This window comes from Lithobates pipiens, unplaced genomic scaffold, assembly GCF_037356315.1.
Source record: "Lithobates pipiens isolate NorthernLeopardFrog02 unplaced genomic scaffold, aLitPip1_a1.2 Scaffold_18, whole genome shotgun sequence".
NCBI lineage: Eukaryota > Metazoa > Chordata > Amphibia > Anura > Ranidae > Lithobates > Lithobates pipiens.
Genome location: NW_027507758.1, coordinates 49729871 through 49755780, shown reverse-complemented (window position 1 = coordinate 49755780; position 25910 = coordinate 49729871). Strand labels below are relative to the sequence as shown.

The 25910-nt window shown below is 42.0% G+C and overlaps 1 protein-coding gene across 1 annotated transcript in view; it reads right to left on the bottom strand.

Annotated features, from left to right (window-relative positions):
* Positions 1-25910, bottom strand: part of LRPPRC (leucine rich pentatricopeptide repeat containing) — a 313757-nt gene that overhangs the window by 72576 nt on the left and 215271 nt on the right. The window contains exons 26-27 of the mRNA XM_077485668.1: positions 18700-18806; positions 2998-3066 (exon numbers count right to left, since the gene is read on the bottom strand). Of these exons, the coding sequence (XP_077341794.1) occupies positions 2998-3066; positions 18700-18806 (176 nt within the window). The remainder of the gene's footprint in view (positions 1-2997; positions 3067-18699; positions 18807-25910) is intronic.

The window sequence follows — 25910 nt, the reverse complement described above, 5'->3', positions numbered from 1 at the left end:
CACCCTCAGATCGGTTTGCAGATTGCAGTGGGAACTGTGAAATGGTGCAGAAATCAGATCGCATAGGTGCTAACACCCATGCGCTCCAATTTCAGTGCGGACCAAAAAAAGGGTCCTGCACCATTTTGGTGCGAATTTGATGCAAATTGTATGGCTGAATTCGCATTGCACAGACATGGCATGTGATCTGCACAGCAAGGTGTTGCAACTCACATGCAATGTCTGGCATGGCACTAGTGTGAACCGAGCCTGAAAGAGCATCAGACCCAGGACCTCCATGTTTGCACATTCAGGGGCTACATCTGGGCACTGGCATAAATATATAGGGACAGAAGTTTGTCGTGAGGGAGAAAGATTTTCGACAAAGGTGCGTCTAGTGTCAGATACAGGTACTCCAATCTGTGAAATGATTCCAGTGATGACTTCTCCAGGTTGAGAATCCAAATGAAGCTTTTCAGAACCTGTACTGTCTGTTGGATATTGGCAGAGAGAGACCGAGAGGGCAGATCCTTTAACAGGAGATCGTCCAGGATACCTACAAGGTGGATTGCCTCTTAACATAAAAGAGCCAGAAAAAGGCAAGTACATTGGTAAAAACCCAAGTGGATATGGACAGGCCAAAGGGAAAGACAAGATCCTGTAGCATCAAGTTTAGAGCCTTCAGATCCAGAATGCGCCAAATTCCTTCATTCGATTTGAGAAACAAACAGTATTGAGCAGAAACCTTGAAAATGCTGTCCTGTTATAAGGTACAGAAGTAGTAAGCCCTTGATTCAAAAGCTGATGGGCAGCAGAAAGCAGTTCCACCCACCAGGAATCAAGTTAGAGTGCGTTAAGCAGCAGGGAGAAGGTACCTAGGATTTGTAATAACAGCTTGAACCCAAGCGTCTGAGATGCTCTGGGAGCCGAAGGACAGGAAACACGTGCGCCCCCGCCCCAGCACTGTGACGAGGCTTTGACTCTAGATTTGGGTAATTTGGAAATCCATAGGTTTTTGACAAAGTATTTTCCCATCTGAACATAGCTATACATTATGAACATTTTGCTTGATCCCTCAGGAGCCATCCAGAATTAACTTTAATGAGTTGCCCTGTCAGACACCTCCAGTCCAGCATCCTACGATTTAAAAAAACAAAGAAGCTGGGCAGAAAATTGTCTCTTGAACAGTCAAACAATAAGCAAATCCATTAGGTGCAAAGAGGACGTAACATGCATATAAAACTAACCAGCACAGATCACATCTAGGCAATGGAGAGCTGCCCCCTACATAGAGCTGGTTCAGGACAGCGTAATGGGTGGAAAATGTTACAGTAAGTACAAAAATCCTATTTACTTTGCTGTTCATTGAGGGACAAAGTTGTCTTGAGTTTTGGGATGTCCAAAAACAGTCTGAGGGATGGGCAACAGCAAATTAAGCGCTAATATGCCCACAAAAAAAACAAAAAAAACTGGGGACTGTCTACAGCTCAAAAAGCCCCCTGAAGGACCTTACGCCTGAATCTGACATCAACTGAGGCCTAAATATTGACCTGGTAAAACATAGGAAGAACAGGTGGTGGCCTTGGAAATCTAGGAAGTAGTAGCCAGAAGCCAAAGAGCTCAAGAGGCACTTAGAGATCTAGTGGAGTGTGCCTTGACAGGAAAGTGTGCCACACGATCCCTATGACCATATACCTGAATACATAAAGATGGCCTAGGCCAAACGATTGGCAAGACACTGAAACCGAGTTGCAGCATGGTGGCCAAGACCATACAGTGGTTTAACAGGACAGGTTCCACTCAGAACAGGCCTCGCCATGGTCCACCAAAGAAGTTGTGTGCACATGTTCAGCGTCTTTGGGAAATAGACATATGTATGTTGCCAGCATTGCTGCAGAGGTTGAAGGGGTGGGGGTCAGCCTGCCAGTACTCAGTCTATATGCCGCACAAAGTATCAAATTGGTCTGCATGGCTGTCATCCCAGAAGGAAGCCTCTTCTAAAGATGATGCATAGAAAAGCCTGCCAACAGTTTGCTGCAGACAAGCAGACTAAGGACATGGATTACTGGAATCATGTCCTGTGGTCTGATGAAACCAAGATAAACTTATTTGGTTCAGATGGTGTCAAGTGTGTGTGGTGGCACCAGGTGAGGAGTACAAAGACAAGTGTGTCTGCCACCAGTCAAGCATGGTGGTGGGAGCATCATGGTCTGGGGCTGCATCAGTGCTGCCAGCACTGGGGAACTACAGTTCATTGAGGGAACCATGAATGCCAACATGTACTGTGACATACTGAAGCAGAGTATGATCCCCTCCCTTTAGAGACTGGGCCGCAGGGCAGTATTCCAACATGATAATGACTCCAAAACACCTCCATGACGACCACTGCCTTGCTAAAGAAGCTGAGGGTAAAGGTGATGGACTGACCAAGCATGTCACCAGACCTAAACCCTGCTGAGCATCTGTGGGGCATCCTCAAACAGAAGGTGGAGGAGCGCAAGGTCTCTAATATCCACCAGCTCCGTGATGTCGTCATGGAGGGGTGGAAGGGGACTCCAGTAGCAACCTGTGAAGCTCTGATGAACTCCATGCCCAAGAGGGTTAAGGCAGTGCTGGAAAATAATGGTGGCCACACAAAAAATTGACACTTTGGGCCCAATTTGGACATTTTCACTTAGGGGTGTACTCACTGTTGCCAGCGGTTTACACATTAATGGCTGTGTGTTGAGATATTTTGAGAGGACGGCAAATTTAAATGGTTATACAAGCTGTACACTCACTACTTTACATTTTAGCAAAGTGTAATTTCTTCAGTGTTGTCACATGAAAAGGTATAATAAAATTTTAAAAAATGTGAGGGGTGTACTCACTTTTGTGAGATACTGTATATATCTATATAGATATCGATATATATATCTATAGATATGTATATGAACATACAAGTTTTAGCTTTAAATACACAAACTTAACGGTTTCCAGTGCAAGACAATAGGAAATTAGTAACACAGCAGACATTACCAGGTTCTGCCTTGCGTATCTTTCGAATACCCATTTTATCTTGCTTGGTATGGCTCTCAAACCGGGAGTCTAAAGTATATAAAAAAAAAAAGTTAAGTTAAAATGAAGTATAGAGTAAACCACAGCAATCTGACCTATCATTAGGCAAGTATATTATTCAATGTAAAACAGGTCAGTGGCAAATGATATAGCCTTTTCAGTAGGCATTCAGTAACTGCTCTTTTGTCTATTCTCACTTTTTCTACCAATCTACGGTGCTTGTTGGCTGTGAGGAGACTGAAATTTAGGTGGATGGCAAGATACCACCAGGTAACTTCCTATGACTAGACCCCACCCCACTCCTTGAAGACAACATTTATGCAATAAACCAGAAGCAGCCAAGGTATGTGTCTAATGATGAATGAAGTCCTGATAAGACAGATAAACAGATGGTACCTAGTTACCTGCTTTGCTGCAGGTATATAACACCTCAGGATGAGCAAATACCTGCTCCCTGTGTTAAACAATGTATGCTGTACTTCACTACATGGTATACCAGCCAGCGGGAGGAACCATAGCATATTCTGTGGAAAACAGGGTTTTTGTTACTTACCAAAAAAAAAAAAAAAAAAAAAAAGAGTCAATTTCTCTGAGTTCATTCACGGACACAGCTTCTAAATCATACCAAAGGACTAGTACCACCTACAGGAGTAGGATAATAGTCAGAAAATAACAGCACCACCTATGGGCCCCTCTGGTATAAAACTCGCTCACTGCTATAGGCAAGCCAGTTCATAACAAAGCAGTATCAGAAACAAACTCCAATAGAGGGCTGGGTGATGTGTCCAAGTAAGAGAAATACATTTTACGCCAGCAGATAGGGTTGAATGCCAGATGTTCTCCCAGCGATCGCCCCAGGGAAGAGAGAAGAGCTGGATCATAAGAGCGCAGAGGAACATCGCTGCAACAGCTTTCATTAGAATGGTCGAGGGTTCCAGCCACTCGCCGTCACATAGCCCCGCCTCCTGGCCCAGGTACTTTGAGATATTTAACCTGTCCAGTGCTGGGATGTGTTCCGTATATCAAAGTACCCATGCTAGGAGACGGGGCTTTATGCACAGGTAGGCTGCATTGATGGGCACAGGTGAAGTGGCATTGATGGGCACAGGTGAAGTGGCATTGATGGGCACAGGTGAAGCGGCATTGTTGGGCACAGGTGAAGCGGCATTGTTGGGCACGGGTGAAGCGTCATTGATGAGGCTGCACTGATAAAGTTGTTGTTAATATTTCTTTTTGTAACTTAATTCTGCATAAAACATTTTAAGTGTAATTTCATGAGATAATTTATGAGGGCATATTTAGGAACAGAATTAGGGGTGGGGCAGGTAGAGGTTGTGTGGGGCAACTCGTAGTGAGTAACCCTTAAAGTCTGGCTAGTAGCTCATGGCTTGAAATTGTGAGTCCTGTAGTACAGGACACGGGGTTCTTCAAATCATTACAATTGGGGCTTCCAAAAGCAGCCTAACTGAAGGGTGGACATACCAGCAAACAACAGGCCCACATAAATGGGTCAAGAAGACTCGTCAGGCACAAAGAGCAGCTTGTTGCACCCTATGACTGAAATCTGAATATCCACTTGGTAGAACTTTTAACATATGAAATGAAATTCAGATGGAAGCCATGCATATCTGAGAAACAGATGCCTGATGCTGAAAAGCCCATGAAGCACAGCACAGATTGGGTACAGTGAGCACCTTAACAGGGAAGGAAGGAACCCTTATCCTTAGACCATAGGCTCAAAAGATAACTAGCGATGGTAGAGAGAAGCAGGGGGCCTTCTATGTATAGGTTCACACTGCTGCGATTGCAGACATCGCATGTGATTCGCACGGTATTCCTGTGCACATGTCTGTGCAGTGCGATTTCAACCAGTTTGTATGGCTGAAATCGCATCGCATTCGCTACAAAATGGTGCAGGACCCTTTTTCCCCCCACACCTGAATTGCATCGGTGTTCAATCTTACTTTTTAATATTATAAATGATGTAGAGTCTGGGATTAAAAGTACCTTTTTAGTCTTTGCAGATGACGCCAAACTATGCAGTGGAATAAAGTCCTTACAAAATGTCTCCAATTTACAAGCCGACCTCAATACACTAATTGGGCGACTATGTGGCAGATGATGTTTAATGTTGATAAATGTAAAGTTATACACTTGGGGCCAAGAATATGCATGCATCATACATACTAGGGGCAGTACAACTGGGGGAATCCGTAGTGGAGAAGGATTTGGGGGTTTTGGTAGATCATGAGCTCAATAACAACATGCAATGCCAAGCTGCGATTTCCAAAGCGAGCAAAGTCCTTTCTTGTATTAACCACCTCAATACAGTGCACTTACACCCCTTCCTGCCCAGACCAATTTTCAGGTTTCAGCGCTCTTACAGTATGACAATTACTCAGTCATGCAACACTGCACCCATATTAAACTTGAGTAGTTTTTTTTCACACAAATAGAGCTTTCTTTTGGTGGTATTTAATCAATAGTAGGTTTTTTTAATTTTTTTGTGCTATAAAGGACTGAAAATTTTGTGGAAAAAAAATACTTTTTTGTCTGTCATAAAATTTTGCTAATTAGTAATTTTTCTTCATAAATTTTGGCCAACATTTATACTGCTACATATCTTTGGTAAAAATAACCCAGATTCGTGTATATTATTTGGTCTTTGTGAAAGTAAGGCCCGGTTTACACTAATGTGATGGCAGACATCGCATGTAAATAGCAGTCCACTGTTGCTCACATTACATGCGATGTCTGTGCGCTGCGATGTCAGACATACAGATAGTATGGCTGATATCGTACCACATTCGGTGCAAACACGCACAGGACCCTTTTTCTGTTCGGACCAGAATCGGATCACGTGTGTTCACACATATGCGATCAGATTCATGTCCAAACTGTCAGTTCGCAGTGCGATATGCGAGCTGAAATGGGGGTGTGGTTAACATATGACGACACTCCCCAGCAGTTCGTATATGGCAGTGTGAACGGGTGCGATGCGGGAACCCGCAGTTGATTTGCAGGGTTCTCACATCAAAATAGTGTTAACCGGGCCTTAGGCCCCTTTCACACTGGGGCGGTGTGGGTGTCGGTGGTATAGCCACGCCGCCCCATTGATTTCAATGGGTAGGAGCGGTGAATACACCACTTCAAAGATGCGGCTAGCAGGACTTTTTTCACCGTCCTGGTAGCGCACCGCTCCAGTGTGAAAGCCTTCCGGATTTCACACTGGAGTGAAAGGGGCCGGTTTTTTCAGGTGCTACACAGGCGCTATTTTTAGCGCTGTAGCGCCTGAAAACCGCCTCAGTGTGAAAGGGGCCTTATAGAGTCTACAAACTATGGTGCCAATCAATGAAAATAGATCACATTTGATCAGGCCTTCAGTACAACACTAACAAGTCAGAAAAGTACAAATACCCCCCCCAAATGACCCCTTTTTAGAAAGTAGGCATTCCAAGGTATTAAGCAAGTAGCATGGTGAGCTTTTTTTAAATTCTAATTTTTTTCCCACAATCCTTTGCAAAATGAAGATTTTTTTTATTTTATTTTTTACAAAATTGTCATATTATCAGGTTATTTCTCACACACAGCATATGCATACAACAAATGAAACCCCAAAATACATTCATAATACATACACTTTTACACAGCCTGGACACATACAGAGCACCAACATTGACGTGGCACTTTCAGGCGTTCTAGGAGCATAAATGACACGTCTCATTTCACAACCACCTATCACATTTTTGAAGGTCCTGGAGCACCAGGACAATGGAATTGCCCACAAAATTACCCCATTTTGTAAAGCAAACACCCCAACGTATATTCTATGAGGCAGAATGAGTCTTTTGAACGGTTCATTTTTTTTCCAGAAGTCTTTGGAAAATGTGGAAAAAAAATGAAAATGCTTTTTTTTTAACACAAAGTTGTCAATTTATAATATATCTCTAACACATAGCATGTACATAGCAAAATTGACACCAAAAAACACATTCGGTTACTCTTCCAAGTATGGCGATACCACATGTGTGATACTTCTACACAGTCTGGCTACATACAGAGAACCAACATTGACGTAGTACCTTCAGGCGTTCTAGGAGCATAAATTACACATCTCATTTCATTCCTACCCATCATACTTTTGAAGGTCCTTGAGCATCAGCCCAGTTGAATTACCCACAAAATTACCCCACTTTGGAAAGCAAACACCCCAGGTGTATATTCTGAGGCATGGGCTGCAGATAGGTACTCTGATGGCCTGGTGACAGGTACTCTGATGGACTGTGACAGGTATTTTGATGGGTGGTGACAGGTCCTCTTTATTAAGGGGGGGGGGGGGCTATCAGTGTGTCTCCTTCACACACAGGAGGAGAACCCGGTAGCATCTCGTTACCGTGGTTTGTTTAAATTTAGTGATCGGCTGCGAAAGGATCACAGCCGATCACATGGTAAACAGCTGCTGGCCAATAGCTGTTTACCACCAGTGACGAGCAGTGTTCCGACGTGCATGGGCTCCCGATCGCTCGCATGCGCCATGCAAAGTGGGGTGGTACCACCTGTGATTGCCCGTGACTTTATCACGGCTGATCATGTGGTAAACAGCCATAACCAATGGCTGTTCACCCCCCCCCCCCGGTGGCGAGTGGTGTCTCCGTGACACGCCGCCACTGAAGGTAATGTTTAAATGGGAGGCCGCCATAAGACGCCCTCCCAGAACGAGAGCCGTGCCGTCTGGCCGTCACATGACCGCCAGCGGGCAGCAAGCGGTTGAGAGATATGGACTCCAGAGAGAGATATAATTTTGCCCCTGTACAAATCATTAGTAAGACCTCATCTGGAATACGCCCTCCCAGAACTGGAGAAAGTGCAGAGAAGGGCAACCAAACTTATAAGAGGCATGGAGGAGCTCAGCTATGAGGAAAGATTAGCGGAACTGGATTTATTCTCTCTTGGGAAGGAGATTAAGGGGGGATATGATCAACATGTGCAAATAAAAGGGGTCCATACAGTGCACTTGGTGTTGAGTTATTCACTTCATGGTCAGCACAGCGGACAAGGGGGCACTCTTTACACCTAGAGGAAGAGAGATTTCATCTCCAAATATGGAAAGTTTCTTCACAGTAAGAGCTGTGAAAATGTGGAATAGACTCCCTCCAGAAGTGGTTCTGGCCAGCTCAGATTGCTTTAAGAAAAGCCTGGATTCTTTCCTAAATGCACACAATATAACTGTGTACCATTTACAGGTAAAGTAGATCGAAAATAAATTAAATTGCCTCTTGGGGGTCAGGAAGGTATTTTTTCCCCTACTGTAGCAAATTGGATCATGCTTTACTGGGGGTTTTTTTCCCCTTCCTCTGGATCAATGGGTATAGGATTGGGTATATGTGATTGTTTGATATTATTTTTATGGTTGAACTAGATGGACTTTTTTCAACCTATGTAACGCATGTGCTCCCACATAAATTAGGACTGCAAGCATGCCATGAAGAGACCTTGCAGCTAACGCATGTGTTTGCAAATGGGTGCTAATTAAACCTCTGTTTTTAATACAGACTGTTGGACAGGTTAATTCATTTTGTTCAGCAGACTGGCCGGCGAGTTGAGCTATGGAATTTTCTGTTGTCTTTTATGCGTTTGCCCTTCCATGTGCTCCTTGCAGAACCAGAAACCATATTAGATTAAAGTTATCTTTTGAAATATGATGTGCCAATATGTAAAAAGAGAGGCATTGTTGTCTGGTGAGTCCTAGTCTGCTGGTGAGATGTGTTTGAGCACTGAAGCACTTTTTATTTCAGAGTTTGAAACATTCTTGAGAATTTTAAAAAGGTTGCAGGATGGACTAATCTTAATTTGAGCACTTTTCATTCCCAGTAAGAACTGAACTTTCTAGTTTATTTAGAACTGTAGCAGGATGGACCTGGTCACTTTGGTTTTTATAGTTGTGCTTATTTGATATATAATGCACATTTTATGTTTGCAGCAACTATTTTATTGTTATATTGTGTTACATATTTTGGGTATATTGAATTAAAGGCTGCAGCAATACTGCACATTTTATTTATATACCTAAAAGTATTTATTTAATGTTTTTTTCTCCCAATTTCATTGTTCACATTTTGTTTTGCCCAGATCTCTCTATTAAAAAAAAAAAAAAAAAAAAAAAAAAAACATTGTTAAAAAAGCAAAAGCATACCAACAAAGAATATGGGGAGTTTGACACACAAAAAAAGCAGGAAAGTTTCTAGACTCAGGCACCAAGAGAGCATATGCTCCAGGTCTTCTATTGAGTGCCCTAGGCCTCTTTTGCCATTATTCCAAGTATTATTCCGTAGACAACCATCCTTCAATCTTTGCTGAATGATGGTTCCAAGATGGTTTGTGTCTTGTGTAACCATTTGAGCCACAATTTGTGAAGTATAAATGATCTACTTTAGAAAGAATGTATTTTACAAAGAATAACAATCAGATTGTTTTTTTCAGTCATGTCATTTTATATGGAATTACAGTGAGGGGAAAAGAGGAGATGGGTAGAAAAACAGGCCCCAACCACATTCTTCACGCCATCTAGAAAGACAATGAATGATCAATATTTCTTCATGATCTGCTGATCACAGCTGCAATGGATTTGCAAAAAAAAAATTATAAATGCAAAATGTTTTTGCACCAAATATTCATGCATTACATTTTTGTAAAATGTGGACTTGGCTCTTAAACTACAACTAAAGAAAAAAGTTTTAATTTAAAATGATGAAAACCCTGGTCATGGTTTTTCCCCCCCCCCATTTGTTACTCATTGGGGAGATTTCTCTTCATTTCATAGACAAAAAAAAAAAAAAAAAAAATCGGAAGTGAGAGTAAATCTCTCTAAAGTGAGGGAAATGCCTGATAAGAAAACAGCTACTGGAACTAGTATCCCCCCTGTAGAAGATTCCCCTTTATTCCTGTTCTGGTGACAACTCAAATTTAAAGATTCTCCTTCACTTTCAGTCTCAGTGATAGTTGTACCTAGGATAAATCAAGAAAACGTATCTCCTCAAAAGGTGACATAGACCACAATAAAAACCTTAAGGCTCCATTCACATCTAGGTGTATGGGGGCAACAAAAATAGAGGGACTCCCGTCACCCAAAAGAAGCTCATGAACTGTGAACGGAGCCTTAAAGGAGTTCCAACCTTCCACCCCCTATTCAAAGCTCGAACGAAGGTTTTGGCATTAGATAACCCCGGATACTGGGTTTTAAAATATTTACCCCTGTTCTACTGTTCATCTTCTGGCTAGAGATGTGTACTATGCCAAAGTTATGTGAAATAGTAAAATAAATGCACTGAGCAGGAAAAAAAAAAAAAAAAAAAAAAAAGCAGGAAATAAAATGATATTGAAAAGTAAGTTGGTCTCACTTCTTGTTAATCCTCCTCCCAAAGAGACAGGAGCTATAGCCTCTGACAACTTTCAATATCATTGCAGACTCAAATGCCAATGATCTAAAGAGCTGCAAAGCTTCACAACTTAATATAGTAAATCTCCCTCTTGTTCCTCGCTGATTGAAAAAGGCTGTCATTGCGAGGACGCAGGAGCTAAGCGCCAGATATCCTTGAATTTCATTTTGATATTGAGAACTGTTTCGAGAGGACAGGGTCTCAATCATCAAAAGAACATCTAGGTCAGATTAACTAAATCTCCTTGGCTTGCACAGCAGTCCATATTTGTAGCTCATCTCTTACATCTGAGTGAATTACAAACAACCAAGCCTGCCTGCTTGACTGCATGAGAAGCCATCCATCCCGCGCAGCGATACATATGTCATTAAGAATCAAGTTCACCTCAATGAGAGCCCATCTGGAGAAGTACATAAAAATTGGAGATAAAGTAAACTGGAACTGAGCTCAAAAACTGAAGATCTGCCATCTTATAGAGAACATCTAGAAATAATTGTGCCCAATAGGTACCCTACATTTTCTAGCTTTTTGCCTTGGGAAATGTGCAAGCTCAAATGTACAGGCTGTAGCAGGTGTGTAAAGCTGGATGCTCATATCTTTCAGATGGGTCAGATTAAAAAAAAGGACTGAACCCAATAACTAAACTAACCAAAAACTAAAAATGTCAGCTTTACTGAACTACACAAAAAGTCTGGGACTACCCTCTGATATTTTAGGGATAAATGCACTTCTAGCACATACTGTATCTTAGGTGCCATTCAGCTGATAAAATAAAATACTGGCTTCTTACATCTTAAATATTGATTTTTTCCAGCTTAAACTCCAAGTAGAGCAAAGTAAAAGGATCACTTTAATGCACACTTCCACAAACACCTATACTTATGGTAGATTAATTTCCTCGCTGCTCCATTCAACCACCAGGAGAAGGAAAAAAAAAAAAAAAAGAGCGTAAATAAGCTTTGACAGGGCTATTAACTACCAGTGGTTCAGCACTTAGTAGCCCCGGTGTTGTCGCATATAGCAAGTTACATATGCTCCCATGCCCGGGGTATATCCTTTAAACGAATGGAGCAGTGGGAGAGTAGGGAAGTAATAAATGAGTAAACCACAATTTTGCTTTAAAAATCGATTCAGGCAAAACGGGGATTTGGGTTTCTGGTTTACCTGTAAAATCATTTACTTGAAATACACCAAAGGACTTCTTCATATTCATGACTATTTGGGCTGTCCTAACGTACTGCACATGAGGGGTCGACAACAGAGGAACACTCCATACAGAACGGTCTGCAAGACCTTCCATACAAAAATGGCATCCACAGAGGTGAGAACATCTACCTGGAAAAACGGTGTCAAAGTGTGAAAACCAGGTAGTAGCCTTACAAAATACAACAGAAGCTTGATGCTGAATAACACAGGAAGCAATTACACACTTGGTGGAATGCTCCTTGACCAGGAAAGGAAAAACCTTGTCCTTAAGACTGCAGAGCCTGAGAAAGGTTGACAAATCCACCTGAAATTAGTGGACCAAGAAGCAGGCAGACCATTGCGTGGACCCTATTGAAACTAAACTGTAGCATTGGGAAAAAGCCACACACAGCGCTACCATCCGAGTGAAGGACCTTCTCCAAAGGCTGTTTAGGATTAGGACAAAAAGAAGGCACAGTATCCGGATTCAGGTGGAACAAGGAAACCACATTAGGTAAACGGTGCCTTGAGAGCAGAGGGACAGGCATTTCTGCTGCATAAGAAGCAGCTTTGCCATGTCCAGTGCTAAAAACATCAGACGTTGCTTTAGAATTAAGGCAGACTTCTGAAAGTTCACTGTCCAGCCAAACCTTTTACAGGACATGCACCAGATGGACATTTGTTGCCAAAGTCTGATTACTCTCTAAAAAGCAGGTTGGTTGTCCAGGCATCCCACTATGGTCATAGCCTGGGTTATCAACAATCCCAGACCTGGAGCAAACACTTTGGCAAACATCTTGGCAGTAAAGGGCAAACAAAATGGCAATGTCAAACGGATAGTGGTGGTCCTCTACCTTCATCCCCAGAAACTGTTGATGAGGCAGGGAATCCTTGATATCTACTAATGCCATGAAGTCCCCCTAATAAAGCAAAGCAATCACTGATTGGGAGAACTCTATTCTGAAATTCTGCATCCCTCCAGCACTGGAGAGAAGACAGTGCCCTTGAGACAGCAGCATTTCTAGAGCTGCAAATAAAACATCTTTTATATGACCACAAACAGACCCTTAAAACACAAAGCTTGGAGGGGGGGGGGGGGGGGCGACAACTCCAGTTTCTAACCTCTGGACACGCACTGTAAACTAATTTCATCTAGTCCTTCAATTCCAGACGACCGTTGGTTTCTGCTTGGAACTAGACATCTCCTTATGAAAAATGCTTCTTTGATTTGGAAGGCCGCCCTGACTTCTGACCTGATGATTTTGCCTTCTTCAGGGGTATAAAAGTGTATGCTAACCCACAGTCACCTTCTGAAAGAAAGCATCGAAGGATGGCCTAAATAAATATTTGTCGTTAAAGGTCATTCTCTCAAGTAGCTTATTGCGAGGAAGTTCTGCCAACCAGCACTTAAGACAAAGAATATGGACTGACATGGTACTCAATCTGAAAAGCTGCCATACAGAGTTCTCTATGTCATCAACTGAGGAACTAAGGCCCTCAAGAAATCATTCAGATAATACCCAATAGCAGAATCCCCTGGATCTGCTTCTTTAGAACTAACCATATTGCTTAGCCCAGACTTTGAGAGCTTGGCACACACCAACTGCATCAGTCTGCCTACCAGGCCTATGATACCAGATAGACGAGAAGGCCTCTCAGCTGAGAGGAGTCTGGCAATAGCAAACACACCTGATCGCAAGAAACCCCTGCACAAAACCAAAATGGAGTCCACTCTTGCATCTGCTGGCAGCATAATAATGTTCTTGTACTGCTTGATCCCTTTTAAACACTGTTGGGACAGTATATCGCTTTCCGTCGGCAGCGTAGCACAGCTGCCAAAACTGGACCATATGTCACCATACAGTTAGGCACTCCAGTACGCAAAGGACTATCAGGATCAGAATCTTCATAGACTTCACAGAGGCATTTATCATCCAAGGAAACTAGTACAAAAAACTGAAGCTTGGTGAGTTGGGAGGGGTTATGCCAGTTTGGCAAAACCTTACATTTTTCAGGGCAAAGTCCGTTAATCTGGAGGAGGAAGCAAAACTGGAGTAGTCATGTATATGAAAAGAAGGCATGTGATGTATGATCAAGAACAGTACAAACATCTCTCTATCATCACTTTGCTAATGGTCTATCCTTACTTTTACTCTCAAGCTCGTTCCCTGACCACTGGTCAGAGGTGATAATGCGGATTTGTTGCCCAATGATGACATTGGAGAAGCAGAGGTGACACAAGAAACCACATAGCTGCTCCAGAAAATATGCGCGTCATCTGTCTGACTGTGCAAATGACATGTGAAGGACAACTCTTTCGCCAGGCCAAGCAAAAAGCATGTGCATTTCAAATGCTGTTAGCCTGGAGGTCCACTTTAATTTTACTACCAACAATCAGCATTATTTACTACCAGGCTTCATGACTTTCACCTGTCATTAAGGGATAGTGTTCTTTATGAGTGACAATCGTTAATTTTACACCAATTCACTCTATTGTCTAACCAGGACTGCATATGCAGTCACAAAGATGAAAGGGTATTTAAAAATCACTCCAGTAAATAAGCGATTAAACAATGCAAAGACATAAAATACACTCAAGACTATTAGCATATGAACAAAAGGCATCACAAAGCACAAAAAAGCCTGTGTTTCGATCTGACAACTTCCTTCCAAACAACTGTTTTTTTTTTTTTTTCAAATATGTCACATTATCAGTCCCAGGAAACATTACATACACACAGCACAATCGTTGATTTACAATCCCTACTCAGACCATAAAGAAAATTGTAACTTTCAATTCATCATATCTTCTACTTCAATGTGTTCCACTTCCAACATCAAATACTACTCCCTGTCGATTCTATAATTCATAAGAAAGGCAATCAAGATAAAATGTGATTATAATCTCCGGATCTTCAAAACCAGGAATTGTTTTATAGTTTGTTTCCTCTGAGATGGATTATAAACATTGTTAAGCCAAAGCAAGAAGCACCCTGAAAGGGGCTGATAATGTTATGTGGTTAAATGCCCGTCACTCATAAATGAAAGATCAGAAAATAATCTAACCGCCTATAACAAACTGCAGACACTCCAAAAAAGTATCCACAATTGGACGATGACAGATAGGTGCAAGTTGTTAGATGGGTGTGGGTCTATTAATTTCTTTTTTTACAATTTGAGGAATAATGTATTTAAATGACCAATGTGTCAAAAAATCCCAAAACAAAAAACAGCTTAACAGCTGCAGCTTAATGGTGCGAGAATACCATAAAAAATAGGAGGAAAGTTAAAAAACTGCTCTACCCTATTGTTTAAAAGTGCTAGTGCATACGGTTAGGTCCATATATATTTTTTATACACAGTTCCCCCATTTTCAAGGGCTCAAATGTAATTAGACAAATAGAATCAAATAAAATGTTCATTTTTAATATTTTGTTGAGAATCCTTTACTGGCGATGACTGCTTAAAGTCTGGAACCCATGGAAATGACCAAAGACTGGGTTTTCTCCTTTCTGATGCTTTGCCAGGCTCTAACTGCAGCCGTCTTCAGTTCTTTCTTTGTGGGTCTTTCTGCCTTTAGTTTTGCCTTCAGAAAGTGAAATGCATGCTCAATCGGGTTGAGATCAGGTGACTGACTGGGCCATTGCAGAATATTACACTTTTCCTTCAAAAGCTCCAGGGTTGCTTTCGTAGTGTGTTTTGGATCATTGTCTATCTGTACTGTGAAAGGCCGTCCAATCAACTTTGCTGCATTTGGCTGAATCTGGGCTGACAGTATATCTCTAAACGCTGCACAATTCATCCGGCTGCTTCTGTCACATCATCAATGAGCATCGATGACCCAGTACCACTGGAAGCCATGCAAGCTCCACCATGTGCTTCGGATCATGAGGCGTTTCCAAGCCTTCTCCACACTTTCTTCATGTCATTCTGGTACAGATTAATCTTCATTTCATCCCTCCAAAGAAAGCTATTCCAGAACTGGTCTGGCTTTTTTAGATGTTATTTTGGCGAAGTCTATTCTGGCTTTTCAATTCTTCAGGCTTATGAACGGTTTGCACCTTGTGGTAAATCTTCTTTATTTGCTCTCGTGAAGTCTTCTCTTGATTGTAAACTTTGAAAATGATATGCCCACCTCCTGGGGAGTGTCCTTCACTTGTCTGGATGTTGTGAATGGGTTTTTCTTTACCATAGAGAGGATCCTGTGATCATCCACCACTGTTGCCTTCCGTGAACGTCCAGCCCTTTTTATGTTACTGAGCTCACCAGTGCGTTCTTCTTTCCTCAGAATGCACCGAATTGTTGATTTGGCCCTACAATGCCCTGTTTCACTTGCATGGACAGCTCCTTTGAATGCATGATGTAGGTTCACAGCAATAGATTTTAAATCCAAATACCACACTTCTAATCAACTCCAGACCTTTTACCTGCTTAATTGGATGAAGAAATAATAAAAAGGAGTAGACCACACCTTACCATGAAACAGCTTTTGATTAAATTGTCCAATTACTTGTGGTCCCTTGAAAATAGGCCATTCTTTAGAGCTGTAGTTAGTAAACCCTTCCTCTGATTTGGATGTACATACCTTCAAATTAAACCTAAGTGTGCACTTTCAGCCCATATCCACTACATAACTATAGCTTGAACATGTTTTAGTAAATATCTGGAAAAAATTTAATTGTGCCCGTGTCCTGGACCTGTATGGACCTATCTGTATATAAAACAATGCACAATGTAAAAAACCTGAATCAATACAATAAAACATATATAATGTGTATAATAAACTGCTGTGAATGCAACAAAAAATAAAAAAAGAATAAAAAATCCAATGTGCGAGTCCAAGTATGCTCCAAGTGAAAGAAAAATAAAACAATTCCTTAAAAGGAAATTCCATACACAGGTTCTCGAAAACATGTAAATATCCACTGTAATCCCCAAAGTTTCCCACCAGGGTGTGCACTCACCCGCAGATATGGACCCCCTAAGTGTATACCTGATGGGTTTTACTTCCTCTTTATTCCCATGCAAAGTAAAAGCCTAATGATGCATACTAGCTCATTATGCTGCACTCACCTGCAAACGAAGCCTGCGATGTCCCCGCTGGTGGAAGCATCCATTCTATGCCCCTCCTCCTTTCAGGGCAGTACATGCTGGGAAAGAAATGGCACAGAGGGCCGTTTCTTCACTTCACAAGCGCAGATGACATCATTGGCGCACTACAACGTGAATATCTCCTATATGGCACACGTTTAGAGATATTTTCAGTTCATATAGGTAAGCCTTATTTATAGGCTTCCCTATAGGTAAAAATGTCTCGGGGGGGGGGGGGGGGGGTTTACAACCACTTTAACTACTTCCCGCCTGTAGGCCATCAAATGACGGCTGGGCATCGTGGCTCTCATTCTGTGTGGATGTAATATGACGTCCCGCCAGAACGACCACTCTCACGCGCCTGTGGGGGAGTGCATCGCAGCGAACGGTGGTGTGTCAGTCTGACACACCACTACACCGATCTTGGTAAAGAGCCTCTGATGGAGGCTCTTTACCATGTGATCATCCGTGTCCAATCACGGCTGATCACGATGTAAACAGGAAGAGCCGTTTATTGGCTTTTCCTCACTCGCGTCTGATAGACGTGAGTAGAGCCGATCGGCTGCTCTCCTGACAGGGGGGTCTGTGCTGATTATCAGCGCAGCCCCCCCCCTTGGATGCCCACCCAGGACCACCAGAGATTGCCACCACACTGGACCACCAGGTATGCCACCCTAGACCACCAGGGAAATGCCAATCAGTGCCCATCCCCAAAGCCTGCCAGTGCCATCAGTTCCGCCTATCCGTGCTCACCAGTACCATCCATCACTGCCCATCAGTGCCGCCTATCAGTACCACCTCATTGGTGTCACCTTTTCAGTGCCCGTCAGTGCCGCCTTATCAGTGCCCATCAATGAAGGAAACAAATTTACTTATTTACAAAATTCTATAACAGAAACAAAAAGGAAAAACTTTTCTTATTTCTTTAGCAAAAAATAAAAAAATGCAGAGGTGATCAGATACCACCAAAAAAAAACTATTTGTGGAAACAAAATGATAAAAATTATGTTTGGGTACAGTGTAGCATGACCGTGCAATTGTCATTTAAACAGCAACAGCACTGAAAGCTGAAAATTGGCCTGGGCAGGAAGGGGGTGTTGTAAATGGCTGGTATTGAAGTAGTTAAGATTTGTTTTAGTCTTAGGTGAGTAGTGGTTAAAGAACAGCATCGACCTTCCTTGGACTCCATCTACTGACTGCAAACTTTCAGCAGACTTGACTATGCAATGGGTTAATATGTAATAAAAATACGGAGTTGTCTGCCTATTCTTACATTCCTGTTCTCTTTCGACTTATCAGTTTCAGGAGGTAAAATTTCAATCAACTCCAGACGAATTATACTAAGCCTTAACAGACAAAGTTTGTCACCTACCCCTTCCTCTAAGCTGCTTACTACAGCGGGAGGGGACAGAAAACAGGGGAAAATATAAAGGGGGGGGGGAATGTTAAATGAAAATGCCAAACACTAGCAGACAGCACTTGTTTGGCTGATTAACTCGAAGACAAGCATTACAAATAAATCTTAGCAAGGACAGCCACAAATTAAATTCCAGAGCTTTTAAGTACAACAAAGAATTCGGAAGGAAGGAGGATTAAGCAACTTTACACCCAGGAATGGCGCTTTAATTTAATTGTTCCGCGACTGCAGATTCATTATGCAAATATCACTTTTGTTTTAATTCCTGACCGCATTCCGCACATGTAAGAGACAGATCCTACGCGCAGATGAAACCGTGTCTCCTGATCTATAATTACTGTGATAAAACTGTACATATTTAGCAGAACTAAATGTATCTTTTTTTTTTTCCACCCTCATTCCCATTAATATAACTAAATTCTATTAATATAAATCAGAGGAAGTGTAATTAGAGGTTAAAATATTAAGTGTGTTCCAATTAAACATCTCGCACAAATGACATTGCGATTAAAGAACTATAGTTAGCTGCCTCACCTCCGCAATCTTCAGGGCCTCCTCGTACCTTCCTAATTCGATGAAGACAAATAAAAGGTTGTTGAGCATAAACCTTTCCCCTAGTGCGTTACTTATGAAATCCACAGCTGTTGCGAGACAAGAAAAAAAAAGTTGTATTTTGTAATTTTTGAAATGTTTTAAATCATGATAAATACATTCAGTGTAAAGAAAAACTTTGTAATAGTTTTTTTTCTGTTTTGGGAACACGGGTGGCAGGGCTCAGTCCACTGACTAATGTTCCTTCAAGTGGTTGTACACCTACGACATAAAATATGAACAAAGCACATCCCTCTTTATTGTATACTTGTATCTAATCAGAGCACTTGGCGTCATTTCTGTCTACTTCCTTGCTCCTCTGCTATCAGCATGAATCACTGACAAGTTTTCCTGACACCAAGAGAAAAAATGGCGACGGGGAGAATGACAGCCTTAGCTCTGGATCTGTAAGCTGTGTGGAGTGGGGTGCGTCTTTTCCCTCCAATCAGCTCTCAAAACTCTCCTCACTGCGCTCTGCAGAGTGTAACTTCAGCTCTCCACCCCCCTTTTTTTTTTACTCAACTCTCAGACAAGCTTATCAATTCAACACTATGAACGGCTGCAGAGAAGACAGGTACAACTTATTTAGGAGGATTTGTTTCATCTCTGTGTATAGGGTAGGTTAGTCCCTTCATTGGGCATATGTAAGGGCTTACAACCACTTTAAATAAAACAGCCTGGTCAAGAAACTCTATAGCTCAAACATTAGGGGAGCGTACGTTTTAATTTTATGGTGCAACAGGTGTACATGCAGAAAGTCAAGAACTGTGACAACTAGCAACTGTGTGGCACAGATCAGTTATTTGGACCATTTTAAATTAAACTGAAATCTCAATTTCTACCCAAACAGCCTAATTGTAGCCACTTTTTGTCTACATGCTCTTCAGAGATGGCTGCATTGAATCTCTTAAGATGTGTCTCGTGATGGTGACAACAGCGGACCACGTCTGCGTACTTTGTGTTGAAAGGACCACTTGTAGTTCCCATCAAAATGCTGTGTGACAATGCAAGAGGAAAAAAAAAAACTTGGGAGTCAGAAACAGAGCATTGTCAACCCATGATAGGAAGTGTTTGGAATAAGCTCGTTGTTTATTACCAAACATCCCCAGGAGAAGATGCTGTGGTTAAGATCTTTGGCCCAGGTTCCTGACTTTAGGGGTGGAGAATCTCTATGGGTTTTTCTTAAGGAGTCCAAAGCAGAAAGGGGATTTCCACCCCGAAGAAACAAACTTCTAAAACAGGAAGTCAACGAAAAAACAAAAAGCAATATGAAAGTTCTTCATATATTCCCATGAATAATCCATTCAAAAAGGCAGGGCACAGACTGCTGCATATAGAGGATTTCTCAAGAGAAGTAGAGCCCAAAGGTCAACGACAAAAGCAGCTTGAATCCTTTTAACGAGACTCTGTCACAATGTTAAAGTATACCCAACGCCAGAGCTGCACGATTCGGGCCAAAATGAGAATCGCAATTTTTTTGCTTAGAATAAAAAGATTGCGATTCTCGCGACATAAAATTTTTCACATTATATATAAAAAAAAAAAAATTGGCTAACTTTACTGGTTAGTTTTTACATTTAAAAAAAAAAAAAATTTAAAAAAAATTGCATTTGAAAGACCACTGCGCAAATATCATGTGACATAAAATATTGCAACAACCACCATTGTATCCTTTAGTGTCTCTACTAAAAAACTATATATAACATCTGGGGGTTCTAAGTAAGTTTCTAGCAAAAAAAAAAAAGAAAAAGATTTTTACTTGAAACCAACAAATGTCAGAAAAAAGTTTAGTGTTTAAGTGGTTAAACTTTCTTCATTTACACACAAGTCTATTCCTTTGACAAATTGTTACAATGTTTATACTTAAGTTCCACTACTAAAGAATGTTGTGATTCTTGGCAGACTGCCCAGTTTTTTTCCCTTTCTTTTGACTGCTGTGGCTTCAGAAGAGCAGAGAGAATTCTCTGCATAGAAAGAATCTGGAAATACTTTTGTCAAGATCGCAAGGGGGAAAAAAAAAAAAAAAAAATCACAATAACGATTCTTGATGATTAATCGTGCAGCTCTACCCAAAGCTAAACCATTTTTTCATTTTGGATACAGTAAGGGAAGGGGAAATTTCATGTCCTGCAGACTCAACAGGAAGTGAGACAATGGGGTTTGATTTACTAAAACTGGAGAGTGAAAAATCTGGTGCGACTTAACTATAGCTTCTTCAATTAGGTATTGACAAAAAAAAAAAAAAAACAGACGATTGGTTTTAGTAAATCACCCCCAATATCTTTCTAATGTGAAGGAATTCCCCTTTTAAGCTGCTCATGGGCACAATGAAATTTGCCCTTTCATGCTGCATTGGCCAAACTTTGTTCTGTAGGGGGCACTATGGGCAGCACCCATAATTACAAAATTACATTTTTCAATCAACTTTTGCAGAAGTTCGGTAGAAAACTGCTGGCTGAACAGTGCTTGCATTCATCATTGTTAGGATATTCTCACAGCTGGTGGCGGCGCCTGTCAAAATACAATAGCCCCCATTGGGAGAGTCATCCATCCGCACTGTGAGCATGGATGGGGGAATCTGTTCGATTTATAAATCTATAAAGTGTACAGCCAGCTTTAGCCCCCGTTCACATTGACTGCGGCTTTGAAACTGCGACATGTCACTGCAACTTTGGGTGTGACATGGAAGACATCTGTGCGGCTTCATGCACAAGATGTCTATTCAAGTCGCACCCAACATATCCAAAAGTAGTGCAGAAACTACTTCTGAAAATCAGTGCGGTACCACAAAGTCGGCATTGCACCAATTTTAACAGTGCGATCAACGACAAAAGGCTGCAACTTGTCATGTGATTTGAGCTGTCATCCCAGTCTTAGTCCCTAGGGTTCAATATTGAGTTGGCCCACCCTTTGCAGCTATAACAGTTTCAACTCTTCTGGGAAGGCTGTCCACAAGGTTTAGGAGTGTGTCTATGTGAATGTTTGACCATTCTTCCAGAAGTGCATTTGTGAGGTCTGGCACTGATGTTGTCCTAACAATATTTCTATCGCACACGTTCCTGGCAAACAAGACTCATAAAATGGTGGGTGCTGCAACGATTATCAGCTGGGTCCTGGAAATATCAAGTGTACTTATTCGCCAGCACACCATTGGTCAACCATCAACGTCCAAAGGTTTCTTTATTGTAGAGAGATCACATACAGGGATAAGTGCAATGTTTTAGGGCCCCGTAGGACCCCTTTGTCAGGCACTGATGTTGGACGAAAAAGGCTTGGCTCACAGACTCCACTCTAATTTACCTCAAAGGTGTTTTATCAGGTTGAGGTCAGGACTTTGGGGTGGAGGAACTGGACTGGCCTGCACAAACTTGCTCATTCATGTCTTTATGGACCTTGCTTTGTGCACTGGTCCAAATCATTTGGTGGAGGGGGGATTATGGTGTGTGGTTGTTTTTCAGGGGTTGGGTTTCGCCCTCTAGTTCCAGTGAAGGGAACTCTTAAGGCATCAGGATAACAAGACATTTTGGACAATTTCATGCTACCAACTTTGTGGGAACAGTTTGGGGATGGCCCCTTCCTGTTCCAACATGACTGCACACCAGTGCAAAAAGCAAAGTCCATTAAAACAAGGATGAGCGAGTTTGGGGTGGAGAAACTTGACTTGCCCGCACAGTCTTGACCTCAACCAAATAGAACACCTTTGTGATGAATACGAGGGGAGACTGAGCCGGGCCTTCTTGTCACAAATGCGCTTCTGGAAGAATGGTCAAACATAGCCATAGACACACTCCTAAACCTTGTGGGCAGCCTTCCCAGAAGAGTTGAAGCTGTTATGGCTGTGAAGGGTGGGCCAACTCAATATTGAACCCTACGAACTAAGACTGGGATGCCATTAAAGTTCGTGTGTGTGTGTGTGTGTGTGTGTGTGTGTGTGTGTGTGTGTGTGTGTGTGTGTGTGTGTGTGTTTATAGATATAAGCTTTAAAAATCTGAAGGGAATCTGACATTTCCGGGAGTGTCAGAACCCCCAAACGGCTGGTCCTCTGCTGCTCTTTCCCTTGCTTTTGCTATGTGAAATGCCTCTGCAGTAGCTCCCTCACTTGACAGGACAGAGGCACAGTCTGGAGTGGCCAGCTTGGTGATAACACGCACATGCGTGGGATTCATGTGCAGCGTCACAGTAGTGGCAGCACGCTGTCTGCCCCTGACATTAGACCTGAAACAGGAATGAGCAGACAGTCAGTTTTAATGTATGATCACAAAGAGGCATATATAGCATGGGAAAAAAAAATTATCGGGGGAAAAGGGTCTCTTTACAAATTCAGGTCTTGAGGTTGCTATTCCTGACTTCTCATTTTGGACATGCTAGTTACCTGGCTTGTCATGCTGACCTTCTGTGTTGCTTTAATACTTTTATGTTGAATCATAAATCACCAGGGGTGGAAAAGGCCGACTTTTTTTATTTTTTTAATCTTAATGCATTCTAGAGAAGGGGACGTACACCCCCCCCCCCCCCCCCCCCCCACTCTCCGGTGCTTTTACCGGCTCACCTATACGATTGGCATGGTGGAAGTTTAACAGACACTATGACATCACGTTCGGCCTCGGCAGATGTAAACACTGCCGTTTTTTCAACAGGAAAGGCTGGGAAGCGAACGCATACGTAAGTCGCACCCACATATGTAAGCAGTGTTTAAACCGCATGTGTGAGGTATTGCTGTGAACGTTAACGCGAGAGCCCAAGACCTTCCTCCAACTCTGAACCGGTAACCTATGGAGAAGTACCGAAGTTTGGTGCCATTCCACGAGTGTGCACAATTTTAAAGCAAAACCTGTTAGGTGTCTATTTACTTAGCGTAACAGCATCTTTCATAAAAAAAAAAAAAATGGGGCTAATTTTAGTTTTTTTTTTTTATTAATCATGACATTTTTTTTCCCCTAAAAAAAAATAATAAAAAAAAAGGTTTAAAAATCGCTGAACAAATACCATGCGATATAAAGTTGCAACAACCCCCATTTTACTCCCTAGGGTGAGCGCAAAAAAACCACCAATATATAATTTCTGGGGGTTCTGAGTAATTTTCTAGCAAAATAAATATGATTTTTTACATGCAGGAGAGGCTTGCCAGAATAGGCCTGGTATGGAAGTGGTTAAACATGCCCTGTCCATCCTTAGCAAAAAGACCACGTAGGAGCGTTTTGCATGTAAAGTTGCGTTGCACATGCCCATGCACTGCCAGACAACTAATATATGTTTAACATGACAGCTGTGGGATCTCAAGAGAATACTTTGTTAAAATAAGAAATAATGACCTAGAAAAATGAAAAAAAAAAAAAAAAAAAAAAATAAGCTCACTTCTTAAAAAAATAAAATAAAAAAGGTATGAAAATCAGAAAGCGGCTATTCATACAATCCCAGGGAAAGAGGAGAAAATCACGGTGCCCACAGCAGTGCCTGCTCTGAAAGAAAAGGTGATTCTCACTTACAGATCAATTACAAAATGTATGGCTATTATACACAAAAGCTGCAGAGAACGTTCCTCAAAAGGGTCTCTAGTTAGAATGAAGTATGGCCGCTGATGGTTTAATTCATTATTCGGGAAAACATGGGAGGGCATCGGGATAATATTGTGAGCATAATACCTGTCATTCATTAGCCTTTGTTGAAATGTCGGCTGAAACCGCGGACTCCCACAATAAAAAGGCTGCACTATGGGAAGGCTTGTAATTAAAGGTTTGCTAAATTTTCTAAGAGCTTCAAATACAAGAAAAAAAAAAGCTTTTTATCATAGGCTTCACATATAAACACTTCCCTTTATATTTAAAAAAAAAAAAAAAAAGGATCTAAACCTAGCAGATTAGATATGACTGAGTAGCATTGAGATGACAAGAATTAGGCTTTGTTGGGCCAAACAATTAGACTTCTACTTTGGCTCTTTGGAATTGTTAGGAGTAACCACTTACATTGTACAAATTTAATGATCACATAAATGAAGTCAACCTTCTGTGGTCGAAGGAGGACTAAAATTGCTAGTCAATTATCAGAGCTTAGCAGGGGCCTTCTTTAAAAGTGTATGTGAACCCAAAATCTAACGTTTCAGTACGTCTAGCAGCCTGCCTCCTGATATATAGTTTTCATGAGCAAACAATCATTTTGTCGATCTACTGCAAAGTTTCTCACCTTGAGATCATACTAGCACATTATGTGAAACTTACATAAAAACAAAGCCATTCCAGTGTCACAGGGGCTCCCATTTTCACCTATCTTTAGTCTGGGTTCGTGGGCCCTGGCTCTGTGACTGGCCGAAACCGCAATAAAGTCACTCCCGGCGCATGCAGTGCCCGTTCCTTCAGAGCTCATGCGCCAGTGATTTCACCAGCTGCATGTAATGTAAATATCTCCTGAACTGTGCACGTTTAGGCTATAGGTAAAAGTCAGTAATGGAAGTTTACTTCCTCTTTAAGTAGGGAGTATTATTCCTCCACCCACTAGTCGCAAATGTTAGGTCATTCTTTACTCCCACTGCTCAGTAGCCTTGAGGCACATTTTACTCCCACAAGTCATCGACCTTGGAGCTCAGTTTACACCCCCCAGGGTATTTTAAACTCCCACTGTATACAGTCTGAGCCCGTCAAGGTCTCCCAGGTAGTGAACTGGCCCCTTGTTCGGAAGGTTTAAGGTTCCATGCTCTAAGCCAGGGATGTCAAACTCAATTTCATTGCGGGCAGCACCAGCAATATGGTCGCCTCCTTAAAGGGCCAGTTCTATCTGTAAGACCCCATACATACTATTCGATTTTCTGCAGATTTTTGTCTTCAGATTTAACCAAACCATATAATATGAGGTCAAACCTTAAGAATTTCAATTAGTATGCAATCAGGCAGGCTCTTCCATTATGTGGTTTTGGTAAATCTTAAAGCGGAGGTCCACCCTAAAATGGACCTTCCGCTCATCGTATTCCTCCCCCCCCTCCGGCGCCACAATTGGCACCTTTCAGGGGGGAGGGGGGTGCAGTTACCTGGATAATCCAGGTAACTGCACCCACTTCCGGGCTATCTCTCTGCGGAAAGGGGCGTACATTACGCCCCTTTCCGCAAGTGCCCGCCCCCTTCCGCAAGTGCCCCGCTGCCTGCTGGGAAACACACAGATCCCAG